Genomic DNA, 27,752 nt, shown 5'->3' with positions numbered 1-27,752 from the left:
GCGAATGATAAATGACTATGAGAAAGTTGGCGTAGCGATAGCGAAGGATGTACGGAAAGAACCAGGACCTATAACATTCTAGTTATTTTCGAACATTTTAATCAAAAAATGTATTCAGTATATTAACATAACAATTTTTATAAGATGTAAATAAGTTCATTCCAAATAATATCTTTTAAAGTAGGATATTTTAATATTTAAATTTTTAGATTTGGATAACTCAAAAGATGACTTTAAATTCGTAGACGTTTATATCTAATTATAGAATGCCTTATAAAGATAGATTACTTTCAAATCAATTTGTACGTGAGAAATTATACAGACAATTTGAAACATCATTTCAAAAATAGCATCTACACGGGCCCTTGGCAAATTGTCACCACGATCTGAATAATTTACAATTAATTTTATAGTTTTTTTTACGTTTCCGTTCAACTCGACGAGACGATTTATTTATAAAGTACAGATATGGTATTCTATTTCTGAGAAGTAGGTACAATTATCGCTGTATAATAAATGAATTTACCTATAAATAGTTTCTATTCGAATTAGACCGCAATATCTCACTATCTCGTTAATTAAATGCTGATCAAAATAGGAATTCATCGAAAGCATCCTGTTAAATTCAAACTAGCAAGCAATGCTTCATTATCAATCAACGTTAGTCATACATATTAAATTCTTAATGTGGTCCCATTGTTACCAACTAGGTGTGCTTCACATCTTATACTTATGTACATGCATCTTCCCATCGTTAATGATGTATTTAAGAGAATTTAAATAATCCTTTGATTATATTTTTCCTCTAAATAAGTTGTTTTCATAACGATGGCATTTTATAATGATAATCTGAAATTATACGCAATCTGTGCAAGTTATTAATTAGTAAAAACATTCTTGTCTTTGTCACGTATTCTCATTGTATTCATATTAAAATTTAATATAATATCGCTGTACTTTACGCATACACAAGTGGTTATTGAGTAACAATTTAACGTTGTGTTGTGGATACCACATCCATAGCCATGACCTAATTAATATTTGTTCATACCACAGCTTTTATAAAATGTTATTCGTTGTATAATTATTACAAAGTAAACGTTACTACCGGATACCGCTTTGCTTTAATGTATTTGAAAGATAAATAAATAAATAAAAATAGAGTTTGTTTGAATCAAAAGAAATACACTTTAGTCATTGAGTTACACAAATTATGTAGGTAACTTACAGATTTATGCTTTAGTTTTTAAGCAATGATCCCTCTGCTAGGATAAGATAAACCCTACATAATATTGTCATTGTATATAATTCATCTAATCCAAAACCACATTGTTAATTAATTATGATATTATACTATTAAAGTGGTACATCTACAGATTCGTAGAATCAATCAAATTCACAGTCTGATTGATGCTCCTATTGTTTCACTGGACGATGTTTAGATATTCTAGATTTCTAAAAATTTATCAGAATTATAACAATTAATACTATTTATAAAGTTGTATTATATTGATATAAAAGTGAAGCCACTAACGTGAAACATTTGATATTTAGTATAAGTTTATAGAAGATTTACCACACTAAAACTTAACTTATAAAAAAAAAACTTAACTGAAAATTGTTTAATTGTATACAGAGCTTGCGGCTTTGTTGTATTTGAATGAAATAGTTTATCTGTATCTTTGGTTAGCCTGAAGGGCTGGTAAGTATATGCACGGACGCGTGGGTGAACTGTAGGTGCACCCTGGTAGTGACACGCGCAAGGGCGTCCCCCCTTGACGGGGATCACGTATGTGGAGGAGGTATGTTTAGGAGGTTTCCCTTGCTTGGACTGTCGCATGAATGGAGGGGGCCGGAAGGGCCGTACTCGGTCGGGCGCTCACCCGGTACGTTATATGTTGATACAGTCATGTACTAGCGGAAGTTTTTTTGCAATACCAAAAATATGGTGTTGTTTGTAGATACATTACAAAGATTATCCATATCAATTTCAATATTACATGTATTAATCCGCATTCGAATTTGAAACTTGGTCGGTTATCGATCCCAATAACTTTATTCAAATAAATTAATCGTATCTTTTTTTATTAATAGGTAAAGGCGTACTGGTATATTACAAATGGAAATGGCATAGTGGCATTAGGTTTTATTTCTATTTAGGATAATGTTTTTCCGAATTAACTAAGAAACAAAGGAAGTTTCCCTCATCCATCCCCCATAAAAATAAAAAATCTATACATACATACTCCTGAAAGATCACATTACACAAGATGTAATCTCAATTCACGTACCACCCTTTGCTTTCAGAACTTGAAGTCTCGGTACATCGGTGGTTATCAAGAAACCTCTCTAGTTGTACCCAGCGGGAGTACGGAACCACTCCCGTGCTGGAGTGAGCGGCAATTTGAGGAGTACAAGACGAAAGCGTATGAAATATTCACTGTACAAACTAATCGGTTAACCAAGTAATTAAGGATTTCTTTGGAGAATCACTCATTCAATTTGCTGATGGTATCTGACCTTTTCAAGCCAGTTCTTAAAGTATCCTATTTGCGAGAGGCCTGTCTGGTAAATCGGTAGATATCATTGAATGAATATAAACAATTTGTGTGGAAATTTTGTAAATATATATAGTAGTGTCAAATGACATTATGTAAGATGAATTGACAGAAAAGAGCAAAATTATTTAGTAAGAGGTTGGTTAATACCTTATGATGTAAGTTAATTGTGATAATAATGTTGTTTTGTAAATTCGTTGTAGTTAAGTTAGTTAAAAATGTGAATATTTATCAATTTCACTGTATTATAAATTGGTGCTTAAGAAAATATTATAATATAAAATAAGATTTCAATTGATAATTGCTCACTAGGCTTATATTGTATAAGTCACAGTTGTAATTTGGATTCAATAACATAATATTCGTTGTGAATGAAACTCAGTTAACATAATGTAAAATAAAACACTATGAAAAGAAGTACTTACTTCACACTTGTTAATGATATGGAAAAACCGTTATAATTTAAGCACGTGTAGAAAATAGTATCATATTATTTATGTAAATTAATACATCTCTGCTCTCACGACATCTCAGACAAATGTTTATTATATTTCTAGTTTAATACTTAATGCGAGACAAAGAACTGGAGAATCAATATTAGAAAATAAATGTTGGAAATGATTATGTAAAAAGTTGATAATAATAACATTATATGAGTAATTATATCTTTCCAATAAGTATTCCCGCAGTTTCACCCGCATAAGTCCGTATCTCGTAGGAATATCGGGATAAAAAGTTGCCTATATGTTATTCAAGTTATCCAGCTACCTACGTACCAAATTTCATTGCAATCGGTTTTGCAGTTTTTGCGTGAAAGAGCAACAAACACACACACAAATAATTATAAACCTTCGCATTTATAATATTAGTAGGAATCGTAAGAGAATCAACTGAATTATTTATTTATTAATTAATATGTAAAAACATGGTAAAACAATGTCGTAAATAGATGTTTAAATTGTTGTGATGTAATCGATTGAAATATAAGTAAGTTTTTAAATTTAATTTTTAGTTTTATAGCATTGAAATGCTTTATAAATTAGAAATTTTGAAAGAATAGAAAAAATTTGATCACGAGGCAGGATTCGAACCTGCGTATCTTGCCTAACCGTAGCAACGCCTAGCCTCTCGGCCACCCGTGATCCTGCCACAGTAATCAAATTTTTTTTTTCTATTCTTTCAAAATTTCTAATTTATAAAGCATTTCAATGCTATAAAACTAAAAATTAAATTTAACAAAAGGCCGCGTTCCATCGATACAATATTGTAATCATTGAAATAATGTTTCGTATTGGTTGTGATGGTTCTTAATCATCTCAATAGATGGCGTGGGGTGCCCCTTAGGCACATGAAACCGAAGGAATAGAGGAAATTTGATTACTGTGGCAGGATCACGGGTGGCCGAGAGGCTAGGCGTTGCTACGGTTAGGCAAGATACGCAGGTTCGAATCCTGCCTCGTGATCAAATTTTTTCTATTCTTTCAAAATTTCTAAGTTTTTAAATGTTTTGGATGTAATATAATTTTTTACTTACATACGCTTTTTTATTTCAACTCCAAAACAACATTTTCATTGACAATATTTAAATATTATATCTTGTTATAGCACATATTCTACGTTATGAAGAGAGTATTGAAATGCTGAAATTTGCTAAGCATCAAAACATATCAAGCTCTCACACAAGCACATCCACATTGAATATATATGTGCTCTGACATCTGGTTTACTAGGAATATCTGGATCTAGATAATCTGATTTATTAGATCACAATATATGTTAATGAGCCCAATTGGAATAGAAATCCGTTTCTATATATATCATGAAAATATTATAATTATGAATTCATTAATTTTACACTGAATATGCGCTATATAAGTATGTTTTTTGTATTTATTATCGTCTTATCCTTCATTTCACTATTGAAACTAATCGTATTTGTCATTTGTACCACAAGAAAGTCAGAAGTTTTTGTCCTCAGAGGCGTTGATGTAACTGACTGCTATCCACATTAAAACATGCCCTTGGCCTATAAACCAATGAATAATAATCGGATCTCCTACATTAAGTCCCCATTTTACCCGCAAAATAATAGATACCATCAAAATATATAAAATAATCACCTAATCACTATACACTAATCACACCTATATAAATGTGAAAGTTTGTTTGTCTGGATGTTTGTTCGTTCATCACGGACGGAACTGACTGGAACTACAGAACGGATTTAAATTAAAATCGTACTTTTTATCTCGATTAAATTACCCTCCCTTAGGATAAAACAGGAATCTTGATATCCGGGCGGAGCTGGGACGGGCATCTAGTATAATAAAATTTCACGTCATGCTTTTACCGTGGCTTTTTCGGTTAAAGGAAGCTTCTATTAAATGCATTAACATTAAGGCTACGAAAATTGAGCTCGTAACACGCACTGAATACTTCATTGTTGGGATCTTCAAATATTTACGGCTGTTTGAAACAGGGAAAATTGTTTGAGTTGTCGATAAACGTTAAGAGAAAAATATTTTTCATTTGTATGTAGGTAGCTTGTGTAAATATCGGATGGATAATGTTATTAAATTTATTCCGAAATGGGCTTTATTTCTCATATATTTGAGACTTTAGAATATATGGCTTTTAAAGAGGTCGGATGTTACATTAAAAAAAAAACGTTTTTTTTTTGTTTTCGAAAATTCGAAGTTTATCGTACGCGTTGAAGTTGTTGACGCGTAATCTTGAAAATCATTTTTATTTCGGAATAGAATTAGTTCCCTTTTGTAGTTAACCAAAATAATATGCCTAATAAATTTTCTTAATGATTTAACTATATTTCATTTGATGAAAAGTATTTCATTATTACGAATTTTACACGAGAAAGTATTAATCAAATAAACTGTTAGCCTTGAGTTAGCAAAATTAAGTGGTTTAGGCGTGTAGAAGATATAGTCATACATACGGACAGATAGATTAGCAGATAGCTTTTTTCGCATTTATAACAGTTGGGAGGATAAATTATTGCTGTCGTAGCAAGCAATTATTATTTACATAAAATAATTGAGAAAATAAATCACATTTACTGTTATTCATATTTTATTTCTTACACATAAACTATATACATACATACATTCTTACATACATTGGCACTTACTCGGTAAATAGTCTAATTAATGACTAGATATTCTTAATAGAGTGAATTCTACTATGCCCTTGTTTTAAATTATCATTAACGGTCTATATTATAATGTAATTATCTAGATTACACTGCCGCTTGAACAAACAATAACATGTTCTTTAGGTACTTTTGTTTTTGTATATAATTAATGAATGAACAACTTATATTTATTACAATCTTCGTCAATATTGGAATTAGATGAAAGGTTGTATCGAGACGTTATCACATTTTCGTCCCAGGTCTGATAGTTTGTTATGATGGCCTAAATATGTTATATAAAAGGCTCTCTATTACTCTGATGAACAGTGTAACAGTTTTCATACATTTTATCTATTACGTCATAATGGAATACTTAAGACAACAATATCCATTTAATTATTTTAATTGAGTACTGATTCGTGAGAGAATTGTTATTCTCTATCTGTTGATAAAAGCAATTGTTTATATATATATATATATATATATATATATATTATAAATATACTTATAGTATGCCTGAAAAACTGTTGTGATTAAATCTAGAACGGACACAAAAATCGATTTAATACTCGTATTTATCGTTTAGCATAAAATTACAAACCTAATGAATGACAAAAAACCTCTTTATGTGATTTATTTCAAAATTCTTCATAATAATAATATCGAGATAAACCGAAACAAATTAAAAATAACTCGAGTTCTTTAAATAAAGGTTTTCCGACTGAAGCAGTTGTGGATAAAAGTACTGTATCAAAGGATATGTGGGTGTTAAATATTGAATTTGATACAAATTACTGCTAAAACAGAAACAATTTTAAGATATAAGTAGAAGATTCGATAAACAGAACTAATACTGGAATATATATTCGATGAATAAACATACAATAAGCAAATTACGTATTATTGGATAGAAATTAAAGACTTTATAACAAGTTAAACTCGATTTTCAATCTCGTCTATATCACGCATTCAATAGGTTTAAAAAGTCTTTAACTTCTTCAATATGATTTTCTACATTTGTTATTTTTAAGGGAACTCGTATTTGAATAACATGCTGCATATTTTTATTTAATTCAATACTCCACCGTGAAAATAATAAAACAGTTGATTATACTTAAAACCTCTTCCAACGATTCTTTTAACGATGTTTGGTGTATTTTTATGTTTTTTATTCTTCATTGTATACACAAATATACAAAATATAACGTAATAATTGTGACAAAGGAATTTGTATACAATTGGCGGCCTTATGGCGATAAGCCATTTCTTCCAGGCAACCGACGATTTGACGATTGATGGAAATTTATGAGCCACACTTGTTTTAAATTACGTAAATACTCATAACATTTCTTAATAAAACGGGAAAGCAGCAAATGTATAATATTTGTACAATATTTGCCTTTGCCAAGTTTATGTCTATATTATAGTGTCATGATTTAGCTTTTATGCCGAAATTTGTGAACTAGTAAATATTAAGTTTCGTGTATAATATATTTATCGTACTTTAATATTAAACATCTGATGCAATTGACATATCTTGTGGTCGTACAGAAATTATTCTCTTAAGATTAATTAATCATCCATTTCTGTTTGTAAAGTTGAAGATCAACTCGCTTTTAGAATAATAATTTAATTGTTTCAAGTGCCATCTTCAGGTATAAGTTGAAATATAAATCTTTTTGATATTTCTAAAAGGATTAATATTTTCTTTAAAGTTATCTTACTTATTTTGATACTGTTTAATAAACGACATCTGATGTTGGACCAACACAGTTTAACATTTATATTTTTATATTTACTCAATAATGTAAAGACGTTTCTAGAAAATAAAAAGTAAGACTTAGAAATACGCTATCTACTCACAAATAAAATGAAAGTATTTGAGGGATATACACAAATATCATTTTATTTGAACTATTTTAAGATTATTAGTCGGTTTTTATTATTAAAAACATCATATTTTAATGATACAATAAAAATCCCTCAAAATATGCGGTAAATTGGTGACATAACGAGCGATACATTAGTTCTAAGAATTGTGGAGTCAAATATTGTATACGTATAAAAAATCGATTGATTGCAGTATGATAGGCTTACTCACATAGCAAATTACCGTTCAACGTCCAATTTACTGCATATTTTGTAGAAAATTTATTCTAGTACATAATCATAAGGGGGTATTTACATTGGCCCTTTTGTGTGCATTTTAAAGGTGCGTCTAGACGGGTTAGTTAGGCATGGGCGACACTGATCGTCGCGCCTGTAAGGCCTTGTTATCACAGTACGCTCTGATGTCGGCGATCGATTGCATGAGGAATACGGGGACGTCATCATCGCGTTTCTAGAAAAAATAGTGATCATTTTATTAATATCCAGTAATATCCAGCTGTTTCTAGTGGATATATGTATCACTGCTTTATGAGGGATTTGGTTGAATTGGTAACGGTTTGTTTGACCATTGTGATATGGGAATAAATTTTATGTTGTAGATGAATAAATATTATTTATAAACATTTCATTAATTATTGGTACGTTAACTGGACTTGATGTTAAATTAATTTTCATAGTATATTTGCTGAAGTTAATTAAGGTATTCGTTAAATTATTGCGCAGTAATTTGATCCGAATTCTTTAGATGTGGTGTGGGTATAGGTGTGGTGATGAGAATGTGCAGATACTAGCAGGTCTCGAACCCTAGACTTTTCGATTTAAGTCCAAAGCCCTAACCACTGAGCCTCACTACTTAGATACAACCAATAAATGCGAACTACTGAATCATTGAAATTCTACAAGTACACAATAAAATTATTGTTAAAGAGAGTTCAAATTGTCAATTATTCATTTTCCTACTTCTAAAATAATGTGATAAAAAGATAGCGATTTTGTAATGGCGTCAATAAGGAATAATTATTTCAGTGAACGAATTGTTCTTATGAGTAAATGAAGTCTTAAAACCTATACCTAAATTAATTAATTAATTAATTTATTTATTTATTTACTTAACACTTTATTGTGCTGGTATACAAATAAACCTTAAATATAAAAACTTACAACTAGACCAGCACAGAAGGCGACCTTATCACAAAAGAGTGATCTCTTCCAGGCAACCCACTGTGTATAGAAATAGTAAAAAGCAGGAGGTAGGTATTAAGTACATATATATATATATATTTTAACTTAGAATATTTAATCTATATGTATATACACATTAATATACTTACTTGGAATAAAACCTCTCCTTCAAAGTATGTTAATTGATGCTTTCGTGTCCTCAGTAAAATGCCGACTAATTTATCTGATATGACCGTGTATATCTGTAACAATGAATTAAAATAATATTAACTATTTTATATTGTGGGAGTCGAACACAGACTCGTACGGTGGCAAGTACCAAAGCCCCAAAGAACATCGACGTGAATTAGCATGTGAATAATACTAATGTGTTTTGTATGATGAGTTGGGGAGCCAAGCCTGTACTTTCTCATTTCTTTCATTTAATACCTTCGGGTTTATCGTATGCCTAGAAGTCAAGCAATGCATGCAAAGGACGTTATGCAAAATGGCGTTACGTCTCTGCAAATGTTCATGGGCGGAGGTAGCTATTAACATGAGTTGACCTACCAGCACCATTGCCTATAACGTAATAAACTAAGACAATTAATTTTTAGTTTCATACCATTGAAATGCTTTACAAGTGAGAGATTTTTGGAGAAAAAAATTGATCTGGCCAAACCCTAGCATATAGGGATCGAATCCCGCCTCAAGATAATTTTTTTTCTATTGTTTAAAATGTTCTCAAACCAAGATATTTGAGAAATTTTGAAAGAATAGAAAAAATTCGATCACGAGGCAGGGTTCGAACCTGCGTTTCTTGCCTAACCGTAGCAACGCCTAGCCTCTCGGCCACCCGTGATCCTGCCACAGTAATCGAATTTCTTCTACTCTTTCGGTTTCATGTGCCTAAGGGGCACCCCACGCCATCTATTGAGATGATTAAGAACCATCACAACCAATACGAAACATTATTTCAATGATTACAATATTGTATCGATGGAACGCGGCCTTTGTTAAATTTAATTTTTAGTTTTATAGCATTGAAATGCTTTATAAATGAGAAATTTTGAAAGAATAGAAAAAATTCGATCACGAGGCAGGATTCGAACCTGCGTTTCTTGCCTAACCGTAGCAACGCCTAGCCTCTCGGCCACCCGTGATCCTGCCACATTTTTTCTATTCTTTCAAAATTTCTCATTTATAAAGCATTTCAATGCTATAAAACTAAAAATTAAACCAAGATATTTTTCAAAGAAAATGGAATTTAAAAATTTCAAGGATCAGTTATATTAATTGACCCTCGTGTTTTGAGAGATCAGAAGAATCGATAATGTAAATATAAATACTTCCACGAGCGGATATTAATACACTAAAAAAAACTTAAAATGGATCAGACTTTTCGTCAGCAATTTATTTTATTTGCCGGATAAAAAACAAATTAAGAGAGATTTGTTTACATTTTTAGTATGAAGATTCTAAGTATCATTTATTTTCTAGTCACGTCTTCAATCATTACGATCTTACTAGGCGTGCTTCGTTTGTGCATCGTCATATTGTATCGAATCGCAAAGGACCTTGACATGGGAAGTAATATACGATCATAGTTTTCTATAAGTATACTGTATCGTCACTTTCGCATTTTTGATTTTGATTTTGTAGTGAATTAGTTTTTTTAACCATAATGAATTCAAAAATACAATTATTTATTTGTATTAAGATCAGATTAGCTAAGTTTACGTTCATGAGAGAAAAAGCTCATTCTGATATTTATTTTATAAGCAGTAACTAAACAATAACTTTAGTTCTATAGTATTTACAGTAATTTAGACAATATTTTCCATAGTTCAATTACGGTAGACGTTCGCCAAATTCTATTATAAATCGCTTAATGGGGTAGCGAAGTAAAGGGTTTGATTTATAGCATAGGAGTATGCCCTTATCATTACATAATATTTGATATAACATATCTATAGGGTAATAAATATTCGATGGATGATAAGCTATAATGTAGCTGATAGCTAATTGCTTATCGAATACAGATTAAACTTCCAGTACCTAATACAAAACTAGTATTTTATTCTGTTCTACAACACCACTATCATATGACCATAATTGTTTTCACTGCAAGGAATTAGGCCTCCCACGATACTAAAGCTTTAGACCATAATCCGCTCGCAACGTGTGAGTTAACAGTTTTATTAAACAAAATTAAAATGTTGATTCTATGAATTGAAATCCGTGAGTAAAAAAGATAAAGAAACCATTAATCTAAATTCAGATAGTAAACAAGAAACATGCTCGTACATTAACAACAGCTGTACTGAAGTTTTCATTAAGACAGTTCCGCGTGCTTCGCATAACTTCCACCGATCGATTTCACTTCCAATGAATACGTTAGTATTATTTCAGTGTAACGATTATAGGATCATCGACGTGACATAATGTCTAAAATTATTCCAATATCGTAAATATTTACACGACGTCTGACGTCATAACTAAACTGGAACGGTATGTGTACAAAGTTTCCTTTCAGTATTTTAGTAATCGGAGCGTTCTGGAATAATCGAAACAGGCTGCATATCTATCAGGCCAGATATGCAGCCAGTTTTGCTTATTAGAGATATGTTCTGCATAGCCTTTCAATTGCAATGAAAAATAATATTTACATATTTGTTTGTTTGTCGACAATGGTGGATAGATAGTTAACCAGAGACTTCATCAGCAAGTCGTGAAAGTGAACCATAATATTAACGATAGCTTTTTATTTTAAGAAGGTATATTCAAGGAAATGGAAGAAAATAATGATTAACTCTGATAAGGCTATAGAAAAATGCTTAAAATATCTTGCAGATATCTGTTGTCTTATTATTAATTAATATATATAATCAGGCAATCGTTACTTTCATCATATTAGCAGGATTAAATAAAAAAAACTTTTTTTAGTTTTATTCAGATACAATCAACGTTACATTTTATCATGACTTAAGCTTGATGTATACGAAATTGCACAAATATGACCCAACTTAAGTCATTTTCTTACACCAACACTGCAATCGACAGCTCTGTGTTACTTTTATAATATTTTTGCATGACAATTGTGTTGCAATTTTCTTAGCTATAATATTAGTTGAAAAACATTTCAAACGATATTTGACCTTTTATGTCCTCAGGTGATTTTGACAATGTTCTAGATTGAATTCTAATACATTGTTTTTCCAACGATATAAAATGAATCGTGGGAATTGTTGAAACCTATTTTGAAATACTCGAAACTGAATATAATTCAAATATTTTATTTATTTATTATGTAGTTATGCTATACTTATAAGATGAAATTTCTGTATCTATTGATTAATAATTATATCATAAACTCATAATATTAATGTTAATGAGACTATTTAAATATCTAATACAAAGCGCACTATTTTATAGAACATTATCATCGGTATTATACCTTATACAACAACCTTCTGCTAATTTTCAGCTTCCTCTAGTTAGCAATTTTTTTTTTCAAATTAAAATAGTCATTCAAGAACCCATATAAGAAAATGACATTGTGAAGGTTGCAATGGGAAAACATTGACTTCTGACTTTTGGACCTTTTATAATTACAGCGTTTCAGAGATTCGAAACGCAAATAATTTTCGAACGTGACATGATTTTGAAATTTCGTCTTTGTGTCATTAAACGTAAATTTTGACAAGGGCGAAATTGTCAGGTGCAATTTTGACGTTTCATAAAAACTTCATGATAAAAAAAAAAGTGTGGAAGGAATTCTGAAGAAGTCTTAATGTGTAATAACATATACGTTATACAAATAAGATTTGGAAAACGTTTGCAATTATTAAGATTGTAATTGCAAAATTGTTTATAACATGGTGGTATAATATATGGAATTATTTGCATCGTTAGTTAATTGAAACCACTCTAAGAATGTTTTTTTCCTATTTGGTTTATGTCTAATATGCCGAGAAAATCAAGCCCGGACAGGTCAATGTAACTTGGTTAATTTATATTCAACAATAATTATATTAATTATTTTAAAGATTACATGAATTACAATTAGAACAATTTTTTACTTTACTTAGAGCAACTTTATCGATACAACGCGTTACGTTTAATCACACTATGATAATAATGTTAATACGTAAGTCATATATGTTATTTTTTGTTTGCCTTTTATATAAAAATTGCCTATTTATTTATGAATAACTAATTTCACATAATATTGCAATACGAGGCACAATAAATGTCTATCAAAAAGTACATAACTGCCATTTTTCTTTTGTTTTCCCATCCTCAATTATTTCCGAGCACAAAGCAACGCGCTTGAAAACGCATTATAAGAGCTATTTTCAGAGTGCTGAGGTCGCTTCCTTTTTCGGTATGGAGCGATGTTGCTAATTACGAATTATCGTGGAAATGTATGCCAAGTTCAAATGTTGGCGTTCGTTGAGCGGCCGTGGCTGGTCGGAATGCGTGACGTCATTTTGGACTGATTCAGTATTAACAATCGTTGCGGATGGTTTATTTTTCATATGTGTTTGCTGCGTATTTGTTTTGACATTTTGATGTAGATCTGATGGCACAGATTTGTTTTATTTCCATAAAAATGTGAGTGAATCCTAAAATAAAGAGGGTAACGAAAAAAGTATTCAAAGATAAATTAATTACACTAACGATCAGCGTGGATAATATATTGAAATATGCCGATTGAATTATTGGAATAGATGTAGCAATTTCAGGAATTCGCAAATAGTTTCACAGAATTACAAAATTGTTGGAACTTAATGCTATGATAATTGCGGATTTGACTATTTCTTTTTATAGAAAAAAAATGCCAAGATAGGAAAAAAATATGACTAGAAATAATTCAACTTTGATTAAAATAGGTCATTATTTCATTCATTATTGAAGCTACATATTCACAATTCCGCTAGATATATGAGAAATATTAATTAAAACTTTCATTAGCGTTGAAAAGTTATCATTCATTTTATATTAATGATTGTTTTTATCGAAAAAAATGAGCGTGTCAAGGCATCTTCACGCTTTCAGAAGTCGTTCACATACCCCCGTAAGATTGCATTTAATTGAATTTATAAATCTTCAAAGTGCGTTCACCACTGCGAGATAGATTAAAATTGATTGCAAAAAATCTTGTCTCACTTGAACGAATTTATATTGAATGCAACCTTATATTCGATTTGAAATTTTCATATTAGAACTTCCATAAGAACCAATTAAATTTAAAAAACGTTCAAAACATCATAAATGTTCAGTATTCAATAATTTTTGAAAATATCTTATAAGAATACAATCCCTATGATTTAAGCACTAGAAATAGTTAGTAATAGCCAATCGTATACAAAGAAACACGTAATAACGAGTTACATTGAAATATAAAATTTTGACCAAAATTAAATGTTAAGTGACCTCTTAAATTAAATGGATCTGAATTGTTTGTAAATATTTTTATTTAAATTGAATAAAATTTTGCCTGTATTTGAAAGCTGTGTCCACTGACGTAAAATTAGAATATAAATATATAAAAAAGTGTATTGTAGTGAATAGGAGAATGTAACTTAACTAGGAACTACTTATGTTGTCAGTTGCGCCTAGACAAATAAGTTATGACCAACTTCCACGATATAGTATTGTCTGTTTTTTGGTCTCTGTTTAGTTTTTGGTCTCAGATATATCTAAAGATGTTCTAAGACGAGTTTGTTGCTAAGGCTGACGACGGCTGTTTAATTGTCTTAATTAACATTCACTCTAAAGCAACCGAGATTTTCTTATACAAAAAAAAAATTATTATGCGCTGTCCGCTTTGAAGGAGTTAGGGATAAGGAATGGATGGAAAACGGGAAGAAAGGAATGGACTGGGAAGAGTAAGAAAAAGAATATAGGCGTGCCCACTCACCAAACGAAACTCAATAGCATTTCACGCCGGTCACGCTCTACTCCAAAATGTGTGTGCATTATAAGTAATTTTTTAAGCAAAAAAAAAAATGGATTTTATATGATGGATGGATGGATGATGTTCTAGTGTAGAGTAGGTAAAGGCACAGTTTAGTTTCTGTTGTTCTAAAACAAGGTTTATATTACTCTTTCAGTTGGACCAGTGAAATGCCAAATATTTTCATCAGTCTTTTCTTATAAAAATTGACTTTTAGATCGGTCAAGCTACCCATTTACGGGTACAGATATTCACAACTAACTGAAAGTTTGCAAAATTGTTCAAAACATAATAGTTACAAATAAATAATAAAATTTCCCGCCATTCCGGTACATGCAATTCTTTTGTCTTGACCTGACGAGAGCGCCGGATCAAGTGACGACTCCCACGTAAAGCTAATATAAAGTTTATTCTTAAGAAGTCACTGCTAAAGAGATCAAATTCACTCCGTACTATTGTTAAGAAATCTAAACAGTACGAGATAATATTTAAAATACTTGAGAAAGTTGGTTTAGTTACACCACTTGTAACTCAAGAATGGCTGAACTGATTTAAATGATTATCTATACTAATATTATAAAGCCGAAGAGTTTTTTTGAACGCGCTAATCTCAGGAACTACTGGTCAGCTTTGAAAAATTTTCTTTCAGTTTTAGATATACTATTTATTGAGGAAGGCTTTAGGCTATGTATGTACCACGAGCGAAGCCGGGGCAGACCGCTAGTAATTCAATAAAATTTTAAAATAATTTAAAAGATTTCTGTTTCTTTGTAATTCCATTAAATTAAAATTTAAGTGTGGCTAATGAACTGAGTGTTTTTATTTTGGAAAAATAAAACTAACCGAGACGGGATAAGCAACAGTCGAAATAAATAAAACAAAATTGGGAATGTACAAAGAGTACAATTAAAATTTTAAAGTTTCAACGTTATCTACATCTGTTGTATCTTTACCTATGAAAAATCGCTTGTATAATAGTACTACGTCGATAATTTTTATACTTATAACAGTTTATAGTTTAATATACTGTTTGTTTATCTGTCAATATATCGATAAAATGTAAAATATTAATCTATTATATATATATTACAAATTGCGATGCATTCGTAGGTTTTGCGTAAAATATTGCATATTATAAATAAACTAGTTGACCTGGCATACGCTGTTCTGCCTTACTTTCATCATTAAGGTGTATGAAAAATATAAATTGGCCTATTCTCAGACCTACCCGATATGCATACAAATTTTTATGAGAATCGGTCTAGCCGTTTCGGAGGAGTATGGTTACTAACATAATGACATGGGAATTTTGTATATATAACATTAAGAACAGATTAATTGATTAAAATTCCAAAATTTAAGTACATTAGGTACACTAAATTCTCCGTCCGTTCTTAGATTTATATTAAACACCACATAACAACCTTAAAAAATAAAAATTGGCCTCTTAACTTAAAAATTATTACTATATGAAAATTATTATTATATATTATTGGATTATTAACTTAAAAATTAACAAAAAAAAACATGGCAATCGGGACAGACTCAGCCATGCTTTAACCCCCGAACAGCGTTGATTTTCAGTCCTGACTTACAACATTTTCTGTTGCTGTTGCTCGTGAAATATTTCTCACATGTGTAATTGTATTACGTGCCAAGATCATTACTGTCTCGCCGAATTGATTCCTGACGTTTATTTTAAACTAGACAAAGGCTCGTAAAACGCAAAACTCATTATTAGATGTTTAGTCAGGTGTTAAAAATGTCACTGGGTGTTGTAACAGCTGAATTTACGAACAAAATGTGTGTGGCGAATTATTTGAATAATTCGCGTTTTCGAATAACGATAGACGGACACATTTCGTGTGAGGGATGCTTAACAGCTGTGTTATCTATACTATGCTAATATTTATAAGACGTAAGGTGAGTTAGTTGGGGGGTGATGATTTTGAATATTGATTTTCTAAAAGAGAGCCACATTATTTGTGAGTAGCAGAGACTATATTTTTCATCGTCATCGTCATCATCATCAGCCTATATATGTTCCCACTGCTCGGACACAGGCCTCCTATCAGAGTTCAGGCCATAATCCACCACGCTGGCCAAGTGCGGGTTGGCAGATGTCACATGTCGACGAAATTTTGATTTTTGGACATGCCGGTTTCCTCACGATGTTTTTCTTCACCGTTTTAAGTAGTGGTGATATTATCCACATGTGCAGATAAATTGAAAAATCAATTTATTTCCTGCACGCTCGCCCGGGCTTGAACCCCGACTTATCGATTTTTAAATCTGAGGTTCTCACCACTGAGCCACCACTACTTTTACTATATTTTTATGTCATTATATTTAAAGATACATGTAAATTAATGCTTATAAACATAAAATCACAGTAATTGTAACTTGCATGCTGCTAAGTGAAAAAATATACATATTTACCATCAACATCATTCAAATACAAATAAAACATTGCGAAATAAGAAAAAAAAAACATTTCTTAATTCGCAATGTTTGTTTTCTGTTTCATTAATATACGATTGCACCGCAGCAGTGAATGTTGACAAAATGGGTTCAGTTCATTGGAAGTATGATGTACAGTACTAGTTATATATAGTAGTAGACTTTTGTAGCTTCAGTCAATAAACTAAAAAAAATGTTTATTAAAGAAGATGGAACTTTAAATTAAATAAAAAAATAATTCAACATTATCTTGATCATAGTAGTATTTCCATCAGGATAAACATATGGGCATATTCATAGCATTTTTACTTTTAGTATGTATCGAATACTATGCAATTGCGTTTGCGTTTAGTATGAGTTTAGATAAATGCACAATAATATCATAAAGAATACCAGGAAGAGATCACTATTAAGTGAAAAGGCCGCCTTATCTGTATTTTTTCAACAGAGTATTAATATGGTTTTTGTACTAAAGAGTAAGACATTAAAAAAATAAATAACCTCTTAATAACCTCTTTCATCTTTCAATTTCCACGATAAAATATCCATAAATAGATCGCTAAAAATTGGCTTTCAATATAAAAATAAAAATGTTTTACCATATGTGGATTCGCATTTAGAAGTGACAGACAAACAAACATTTTGCCGAATAAATTGAATCACACTTGCACTTCTAAATTTTATGGAAAATGTTTGCATTTTGGAACGTATTGTACGTAAATATACTGTAAAAGGCAGGAAATAGAAAATCCAATTCAATAGACGTTTTGCTTTTAATGTATCCTTTTCTCCTTCTCCTTTATATAGTAGGTATAGTATAAGAGATAGTATAGGAATTAATATAAGGCACGAATTTTCATTCTCTCCAAATTTTTAAATTGCGTTTTTACGACTGACTTGTTTATAGCTGAGTTAGCACAAAACTATAATGTACAAACAAATGTATTTAAATTAACACTTTTCTTAAAATTTGTCCATTACTTGACAACAAATATCTCATCGTTGTGATTGTGTGCTTATTTGTCAATAAAAATTCTAATTTCAAAATGGCTAGCATTTTTCTTAAATCATATGCTTTTAGATTTACTTTAAGATTAAACCATGACAAAATAAATGCGAGTTGAATTCAATATTAACCATAAAAGTCGATAAAAGATATAAAATCCGAACCGTACTATTCACCCCTATTTAACTTTGTGAAGTGTGGAAAGTTTTAAAATTGATCGCTCACTTTAAAACTCTCCCTCCCACATAGTAATCGTCCACCTATTTGCACTTGTTTTATATTTTCAGAAGTATGCAGTGGTAGTTAGTGGTAGTGGGTAGTGAAAATACCACCACCACAAAATCACACCACCAAAAATACAATGTACATAATTATATCGATATGATATCGCTAGGCTTTAAAAATTACATAATTATTCGCTTAATAATACTAAAATCAAGGCAATAAATATAAGTAATATAGAGCAGTTATATTTAGTACTATTAATACACGAAACAAAAATAACGCAAATTAAAATTGTAATAGTCAAGAAATACTCAATTCAACAAAAGAATTTAAATACTAAGAATCTGTCATATATGTAACATATGTATATATGACATCACAAAATATACGTAAACTCGAAATATATCATGACATTCGATTCGAAATCGTATACATAGTGACATCTCACGTATAAATTTAGTTTACATTAATTATTGATCTTTTACTGAGAACTTCCATTGGGATAATATAACTTATTTACTCGTCTAAAATTATATTGAATACAACATATAACGATATTGAAATACACATTTTACAATAGATTCATTAACATATGGAAATACATATCGTCGAACTCTGTTTTGAAATCCATCACCTATTTGACGAACTATGCGACATTTATATTAAATGGACACGTTCGTGATTCAGTTATTTCTTTTCGACTTTCTGATTGAAATGTGCCAGCAAATTTTGCGAGTCTCGTGTGCGTGACATAACAATGTGTTATAAATAGGCTAATGAATGTTACGTCGCAGACATTAGGCGAAAGCTTTAAATATATTTGTTTTTGTCTCATCTACATACTATGTCGTTGTATAAACTGTAGAGATAACAAGAGCGACTAGGGTTTAATAATTCGGACTGCTTGTTGGTGGCATAATTGGATGCTACCAACAAGCAGTCCAGCATAATTAGATGTTTCCTTGCAGAATTTATCAAAACTATCCATAAAATTATATAATACTAGCTGCGACCCGCGGTTTCACCCGCGTAAGTCCGTATCCCGTAGGAATATCGGGATAAAATGTTACCTATATGTTATTCCAGTTGTCCAGCTTTCTACGTACCGAATTTCATTGCAATCGGTTTAGTAGCTTTTGCGTGAAAGAGCAACAAACACACACACATCCTTACAAATTTTCGAATTTATAATATTAGTAGGATTAGTGGGATACGATATTATCCATTAAAGTTTTGACACATATATTTGGTTTTATAAGGATTAACAATATGATGTGTATTTATTAGACATCTTATTTATCTTCTTAGATGTAATAATATTTATAATGGAAATATTGTACTAATGTGATTAATTGAAAGTACTATGACCCCGCTGCGTTCGTAGAATTTGGGTTCATTAGCAATAATATCAGGCCTTCATCACTAGGGTCATTTTGTAGATTTTGTTATTTACCAAAATAATATTCTTAATTCCATCATTTTATGAATGAATTAGAAATTCTTCAATGCGCAATAATCACTACATACTAAAAACCAGAGTCGCTTTAGCTTTGTCCCTATGTATGCTTAAATCTTTCGCACTACGCAATGGGTTTTTTTTAATAGATAGAGAGGAAGGAAACTACTCCGAATTTAACGGGTCCGAAGCCGCGGGCAAAAGCTAGTAGGATTCATTTAAAAACAACAATATCCTTAATAATCCACAGAAGGCGACCTTATAGGTGGTAGCGATATCTACCAGGTAACATAAAAAAGACGAGGACAATAAGTGAGTAATGGTGGTGTAAAATGCTGCTTGAGCATAACATAATATTTATGGATCTTTTATTTGAAGTGTATTAGCCGGATAATTATGACTATTATATTTAGATAATTCTTAAATAAACTCGAGGCTAGCAATAATTACCACTATTTTAATGTCGCTTTAATCATAAAACTTGTCAAAGAAAATTCCTAGTAAAAACATTTTTAAAAAGTACTTACAACGTAACACGATCTTGCAGCGGTCACAGAGCAAAGCTGAGAAGTTGAATTAAAAGTTTTTTATACTATTTACGTACCGTGAACAGTTCTCCAAAGGATATTACTTTCGTGGCGCTCTGAAGTTCGGGGGGCAGGAGACTTTTGCAGGGTGATTTTCCGTACTCGTTGATAATTTCACACAGCTCCTTCATCTCTGTGCATACCCTCGCCTGGGCTTCTGCTCCTCGGTATTCCGTTTTTGATCCAGGTATTGGTCTGGGGAAAAGGCAGATTTATTACAATATATCTAGGTTCGAGACTTCAAGTATAAGGCATTCGTTTTGATGCTAAATTCATGATTAACCTGGGTAAAAATTTGAATATGTATAAAAAAATTAAGAATTTAAAAAATCAGATCTACTACTGTATAACATGTAGATGTGATGTACTATATATTCATGTAGGTATGTATCATAACATTTGTATGCAAAACATACTTTTTGACATAATCCCATTCACAACGCAATGATTTGTTAAAATTCCTGAAGATTCTTTTTGTAAGCATCGTTTTAAATCTTATTGAAAACATGTTGCGTATTTTCTTAGAATATAATAAGCAATTCATGGTTTATCGTAAGGAAATCTTTAATGAATGCTTCTGCCATTGACACAGTATTCAAAATTATCTTTAGCGTGTTCTGAATGCTTATCAAAGAAATTATTTCAAACGGTAAACGTTTAGTGAGCGGGTATTTAGTTAAATTCTACAGAATGTTTATTTGAATCTTTGTTCAAGATTGGCGGGAGCAGCTGTGGTATACAAACGTCTCCGAACAATATGTGGTTTGTAATAAATTTAACGATGGCGTCGCTGATGACAACTGAAAAACTTTTAACTGGTGTTAAAAGATCAAAACAATCGTTCGAGATTTCTTGGAAATTTGTCTGCAATGTTATTGTGTTACGCTACAATTAATTCCTTTAATTCGCTTATGACTATGATGTTTACTCATTTTATGGTGTTTTTGTGGATTGTAATTTATATTGCGCAGTCTCCTCTTTGAGAATTGGTAGGAAAATTATTTCATATAGATATATTGTTACAAACATAAGGAGCTAGATGGGTCGTCCATCGCGACCTTGCAATTGATTCTGCTTAAAGACTTCATGGTAGGCCAACTGGATTCGAGAAGGTAAAGAAAATAAAGTATATCGAATAGGAAAATAAAATCATTCGCAAAAACTTGTTAAATGAATATAGCCCAAAGGTTCATTCAGCTTGTGGCTATAAAAGCCTCAATCCAGGTGACTCAAATCCTCATCAATCCAGGTCCCATTTATTCTACAAAAATATGTAGTAATATGTTAAAAGAATATTAATAACCAAATAAGTAATTAAAGCTGTATCATGCAATATAACAAATTTCGAAGTAAGACAATTTTAGTTACTATTTTTTTGTTTTGGTTCGTTAAGTGGATACAAACATATTATGCGTAATCTACATTTGTGCCAAGAACGTGAGACTGAATAATTAAGCGAGACTATGTTTGAACTATATCGGATCTTGTTTATCAGAATAATGTGTATAAATTTGGTAAAAATTACAAAAACCTATAAAAGTTTTATTTAGATTTATATACGTAGATAATTGTTTTGAAATTATTGTGGCCGTACTTTATTATTTAAAATAAAGATCACAATAATAAAACATTAAATCAACGTTAGCGTTCAAGTCAATATCCTTTTTAGCACGAATAATTATAACATGAAACATTTCTGGTTGTCTGGACAAATACAAATACGCAATAGTTACCAAAGCGACCTCAATATTGTTTTGCCATATCTCTCCACTAGAAGAATGTATAAAAGTTTAAGGGCAAAGGTCAAGTATATTTATTTAGGTAAAAAGAGCTATTCAATATTGTTCACGCCGAAAGTACCCCACTAAACTGGAGATTGTTATAACAAAATGCCACAGGTTTTTGTATGAATAGCTTATATTTTTAACCGACTTACAAGCTGTAGTAAATTGGTGGTGTGGTTAAAACCTAAGTTAATGACAATGATAATTTTGATAATTGTGAAAAAACGCGTAAAAATGTATATATACTTTTTGAATTATTACACTTGAATAGTAGAAAAAATAACCGTTTGGAATAGTTAATAACGTAGAAAAATTTAATATGAAAAAAAATGTATATATATATATAAATAAATCATAAACACAAACAATTCATATGAGTTCGAAACACTTTAGCCTTCCCAGTCCATTCCTTATTTCCAGTCGTCAATCCTTTTCTTATCCCTTATCCCCTAAAAAGCGGACAGCGCATTCGCATAGACACTTCCTCTGGGAATGTATTTGGGCGGTGATCGCTTACCATCAGGCGAACCATCAGTTCAGTTGCTCGCACTGACAAAAAAAAGTTATAAAAAATATATAAATAATATAAGTCTCCCCGTGACCACGCTCGCTGTAAAGTGTTCGAAACTTCAGGTTAATAATATAATGAATAAATCGCGTTCAAATTCCGTTAAAAAGTTTTTAATTTCTAAAAGTTATAAATAAATAAGAGAACTCACTTTCCGTACTCATCCTTTGAGAATGTGGGTTTGTGGTTTTTGTCAAATTGTCCACTGAACGCCGTTATTTTCTGTAATTCACTGTGCGCCTGCGCCTTTGTGTCGAACGCCGAAATGAGATCTGTGAGGGATGAACTCTGTAAAACGTAAGTGACATTAGCAATTTATTAGATGCAGCTATAATAAGCAAGTATTGTATAATTTAGTATTTAATTTGGAAACAAAAAAAGCTCACTAGCCTTTAAAAATGATTAAAGTTCAATTAAAAATTAATTATTATTTTCCATAGGGATGTAATTTGACATACATAGATTAATTTTTATACGTGGTAATCCTTCGTTTAAAATAAAATTGGTAGTAATTACGGCTCGTTGATATGTAACTCAACCTCAAGCAAATACGTATTTCTAAATGCGAAATGTTTATCTCAAATACGTGTGTATTTCAATCACATTCCCTACTTCCGTTAAGCGCTATCAGTTCTTGGGATTTAAGCTTGATTTGGTAAATTCTAGGCAATTCAATGCATGCCTAACGTAACGTAATACAATATATAAACAAACCCAAGTAAGTATATATATAATATTTAACCGGGTGATGCGAACAATCGATTAGGTTTTTGTGCTACAACTTAGTTAGGCAACTAAACTGACAACAACTAAAAATGAGGCAATTTTGCTGTTGGTTGTTCCGTGAAATTGTTGAGAGACACACATAACACAGTTTTGGCTTTAACTAGGTCCGTCCGGCTTCACCAACGGTATTAGTGAATAATTCGAAGTGTAATAGGCATATTTTGTTTCTTGGTAATGCTTAATTATGTGCTATCAGAAAATACTAATCTTCTTATTAGAATTAGTCTCTTTTTTGATTTTCATTTACAAAAAACATGTAACAAATGACAACTTGTTTAAGAATGTCTTACGAAAATGAATATTTTGTGAATCCAGGTGTCACAATACAATACTATACGATCAATATATTTTTTAATATAATGATAACAAACGAGTTGTACTTTATTAAATACTTGTTTTATTGCTACAGATATGTTAAATAAGCTTCACTAAATATACGTCACATAAATGATTAATAACTGGCAAAATCTTAGGTCGAAAAGCCTGGTCCGTGTGACCACTAGTGTAAGAAAAGAGCAGATTCTAATTACGGGTTAAATTCACTGATGTCCTGCAATGAAAGCTAAACGTATTTGAGACGAATGCATCTTCCATGTTATTTATTCTCATTGTATGGAAACATGAGTACACATGTCTTGTTTTACTAATGGATGTTTAAAAGAACATCCAGACTGAGACTTATTATTCTCCAGAGGGCATCGAACTTAAAACCTCTTGTGTAAAGTCAAGTATCAACCACTACACATTGTCGCATATTATTTTCAAAACATCGTAAGAAATTAAATTTTTATTGCTTTTCATTGATTTCGTATTCAGTTTACTTTTTCGGTTTTAGTCTAGAAGATTCTAGAAGGTATTTTCATTTGCAGAACGTTGTTGTAAAAAGTTTGAGGCAATTGCTTACAATTCATATTTGAGAACGCTTCAAAATATTTGTCGGTGTTCAAAGTTTGTCCAAGTTTAGATGTGTCAATGCCCTCTTCATTGCCAACTGTCATTAAACCTATGATTTTCAGAGAAAGTGTCTTCCGACAAACTTTTGTGATTAAACAGCTAATTAAGTTTCGCTGCGTCGTTTATCCACGTAAATGTATTTTTGTTAGAATTTATTTCATTATATTATAAAAAAGCCTTTTCCAAAGTCCACTTTTAATGAAATCCGATCAAAGGAATTTAAAGTAAAGTTTAATTAAGACCTGATGAGTTAAATATAAAATGAAACTCCATTAATATGAATAAAGTTTCTCAAAATGACACATCATGAATTTCATTAAATCTTCAATAAATCGTTTTGCAAATACCGAAAATCCTCAGCTTTAAGGGTACTTTGATGAAATTGTCTTTCGAAATACCTTTACGAATTGGGTTACGCGAAGGATCAACGACCTTGGTGTTTAGGAAATAGATAACATGCAAAATATGTCAATGACCTTTATGCTATCTTTGATGAACCCTTTATGTGGTTTCAAGGAAATCTTTCAAGAAATCAACATCAATTAATAAAAAACACGTATTAATAAAAATCGTAATGCTGGATCCGTTTAGAAGTAATAAACAAGCAAATGATAATGAGAAGTGAAATTTTTTGTACCGAAAAAAAGTATATTAATTAAGTTAATAATCTATACTAATTGTAATAATACAAAGATATGCTTTACAAATATGAACGAATGTTGGGAACTTCTTTGCATAAATTGTTGATATTATATATTGCCTTAGTAACTTTATCAGAGCAAAAAATAAGCGTGAAAACATTACAGATAGAAGGAGAGAAGCACTGAATATAAGATCATAAGGAGCATAGGGGAGTAAATAATCGTAAAACTATCACCGGGTAAGGGAACTTTGTAATGGGGTATATAACTTCAGAGTATATTGTAGGATAGTAAGGATACTACACATATACATAATAAATACCCACGTTTTGATTAATTAATATTATGTTTAATACATAAGAGTTAAAAATCATATTGTACTAGCCCCTTTCTCCGCATAAAAAAAAGGTTATATCACGCAGGAATAATGAAGCTTTATATAAGTTACAAAACTTTAAAATATATTGTAGTTTTTGAGCTAAAACGTATCAAATAAGCTTTTTCTCCTTATAACGTTTATTTTAATTTTAAAGTTATGAAGTCCGCATTTCTACAGTTACTTGCCTGAGGAATTAACTAACTTCCAGACCCTGAATCGTACATTGAATATATGATACTGTAAATGATCTAGAAGTTTTCCAGTTAGTAGCTAGTACCCACTGAAATTAGTCATGATTTATGTCATGCTGCTTTGCCAACACCTGGTGCGATTTGGACTTGCTTCGAATACTTAAACGTGTATCATAACATCTTACCCTTCCTACTCACTGACGCTTCTGTTGATGGATCTCCCCGTACTTGCCAATTCGCTGCTAATTATATTTACAATGAAAAATGCTTTTGTTCTAAGTACTTAGAGGCCCACGTTTGCGTCAAATGTTGGTATTATTTTTAATTGTTTATCCGATGTGACAATAGATAGCTATGATATCCAGACCTTTAAGAAAGTATGTATAAACATACCGTCTAACACTAATTATTCTTACCTCAGACTATTCTCGAGAAACATATATTTTAAATTTTCCCTAGAATTTCTAATATATTATTTTATATACGTTTTAAGAAGCTAGAAGTTTGTGCATAATATCCTGTCTCACGTTTTCTCCTTATTTAAGCAGGAATTAGGTATAAAAGATCTTCATCTAAAATTTTAATCTAATTTTCGTGGAAATCTCAAATTGAATGTCTCTTTATTTTTTATAGGTAAGAGTTAATTTTGATTAAAGTTGTACCAATTCAATTAGTTTTTCAATTTGAAGTCGTTTACAAATATCGTTTCTACGGAATTAATTATAGTTATAGAAAGTATATAGGTAATTGTTCTAATAAGAAATAATGACTCATAATAATTTAGACTTGTGATGAAATTGTTGAACGAATCTCGTGCATAGTATAAAATATTCAAAACATTTTACTTAAAACCAATCAACCAATAAACATCTATTTTTCATTATGTTTCGGTATTTTATAATCTCATTTGAAACTCGAGAGCAGGTAGAATAAAACCGGTATAATACAACAAAATCCCGGAAAAAGCTGCAATCAACCGATGCTAAATAATGTCAAAATAAGCAAAATAATAAATGAACCCGAATCAATCACACAGGGACAAAATGAATGATAATTCGAGCCCGGATAAGCTCTCCTAATTCTAGTAGATTAATTGGCATCAGGGATTAGCATCAAACCTAACGCGTTTTGGCTTAAATTAGGGTTGCCGTTTATTTATTTCAACCCTTAGTGCTTACTAATATCATAAATCCGAAAGTGTGTTTGTTTGCCAATTTGTCTTTCTTACACGTCGCGACGGAATGATTTTATACTATTACTAGCTGAACCGTCAAACGCTGTTCTGCCTGACTTTTGTCAGTTAAGGGTATAAAAAAATAGATATTGGCCGAGACTCAGATCTACCCGATAAGCAAACAAACTTTCGTGAGAATCGTTCCAGCCGTTTAGGAGGAGTATGGTTACTAACATTGTGACGCGAGAATTTTATGTGTCTAAAGATCGATACGAGGCTAAAGAGTGACAAAGTCTACTTGTTACCACAGTGAAATGTCTTATTTACCTACCTTATGATGTGTATTTTAATTCTGATACATGGCACTATATTAAAATGTATGTTGATATGGGAGCGATGTCAAATTATATGTGTGTGTCAAATTATATATGGTAATGTGTTTTTCAAGATACTCATCTACAAATACCACTTTAGATACAAATAACATTGGATTTACCATTCATCTTTAATTAGCCAATGTACCGACTAGTCATTTTGCATAATTTTAGCTACAGAACATCAAGTTTGTTGTGAGTTTTATATAAAGTGCCTAACATCTAATGCTACTACCATTCAGCACATAACAACACAATATACTCTACAAGTTAATAATTGTTGAATTTGCTGGCACATAAATTCAATATTTCCGTCCACTGTTCAATGACATTTTATATTAAATGTGGGAGGATGTGCAATCGTACCTACAGGTACTGTATTTCTTAGTAATTTCTATTCAATGCGTCAAATTTGATCAGCGTTGCGTACGTTTCAGCTCTAGAAAAC

At 31.0% G+C, this 27,752-nt stretch overlaps 2 protein-coding genes across 2 annotated transcripts in view; one reads left to right on the top strand and one right to left on the bottom strand.

The window, feature by feature from the left end:
- The window catches only part of LOC119839796 (gonadotropin-releasing hormone II receptor-like), a 45,890-nt gene extending 43,421 nt beyond the window's left edge, over positions 1-2,469 (top strand). The window contains exons 8-10 of the mRNA XM_038366237.1: positions 1,691-1,886; positions 2,095-2,108; positions 2,308-2,469. Of these exons, the coding sequence (XP_038222165.1) occupies positions 1,691-1,886; positions 2,095-2,108; positions 2,308-2,469 (372 nt within the window). The remainder of the gene's footprint in view (positions 1-1,690; positions 1,887-2,094; positions 2,109-2,307) is intronic.
- Positions 2,470-7,730: 5,261 nt separating this feature from the next.
- Positions 7,731-27,752, bottom strand: part of LOC119839739 (actin-binding Rho-activating protein-like) — a 28,263-nt gene continuing 8,241 nt past the window's right edge. Inside the window, exons 2-5 of the mRNA XM_038366174.1 lie at positions 22,957-23,093; positions 20,471-20,648; positions 8,928-9,020; positions 7,731-8,047 (exon numbers count right to left, since the gene is read on the bottom strand). Of these exons, the coding sequence (XP_038222102.1) occupies positions 7,934-8,047; positions 8,928-9,020; positions 20,471-20,648; positions 22,957-23,093 (522 nt within the window). The 3' untranslated portion in view covers positions 7,731-7,933. The remainder of the gene's footprint in view (positions 8,048-8,927; positions 9,021-20,470; positions 20,649-22,956; positions 23,094-27,752) is intronic.

The sequence above is a fragment of the Zerene cesonia genome, chromosome 4 (assembly GCF_012273895.1).
Source record: "Zerene cesonia ecotype Mississippi chromosome 4, Zerene_cesonia_1.1, whole genome shotgun sequence".
Taxonomy (NCBI): Eukaryota; Metazoa; Arthropoda; class Insecta; order Lepidoptera; family Pieridae; genus Zerene; species Zerene cesonia.
The sequence above is the reverse complement of the archived record's forward strand: the minus strand, read 5'-3'. Positions and strand labels throughout refer to the sequence as shown.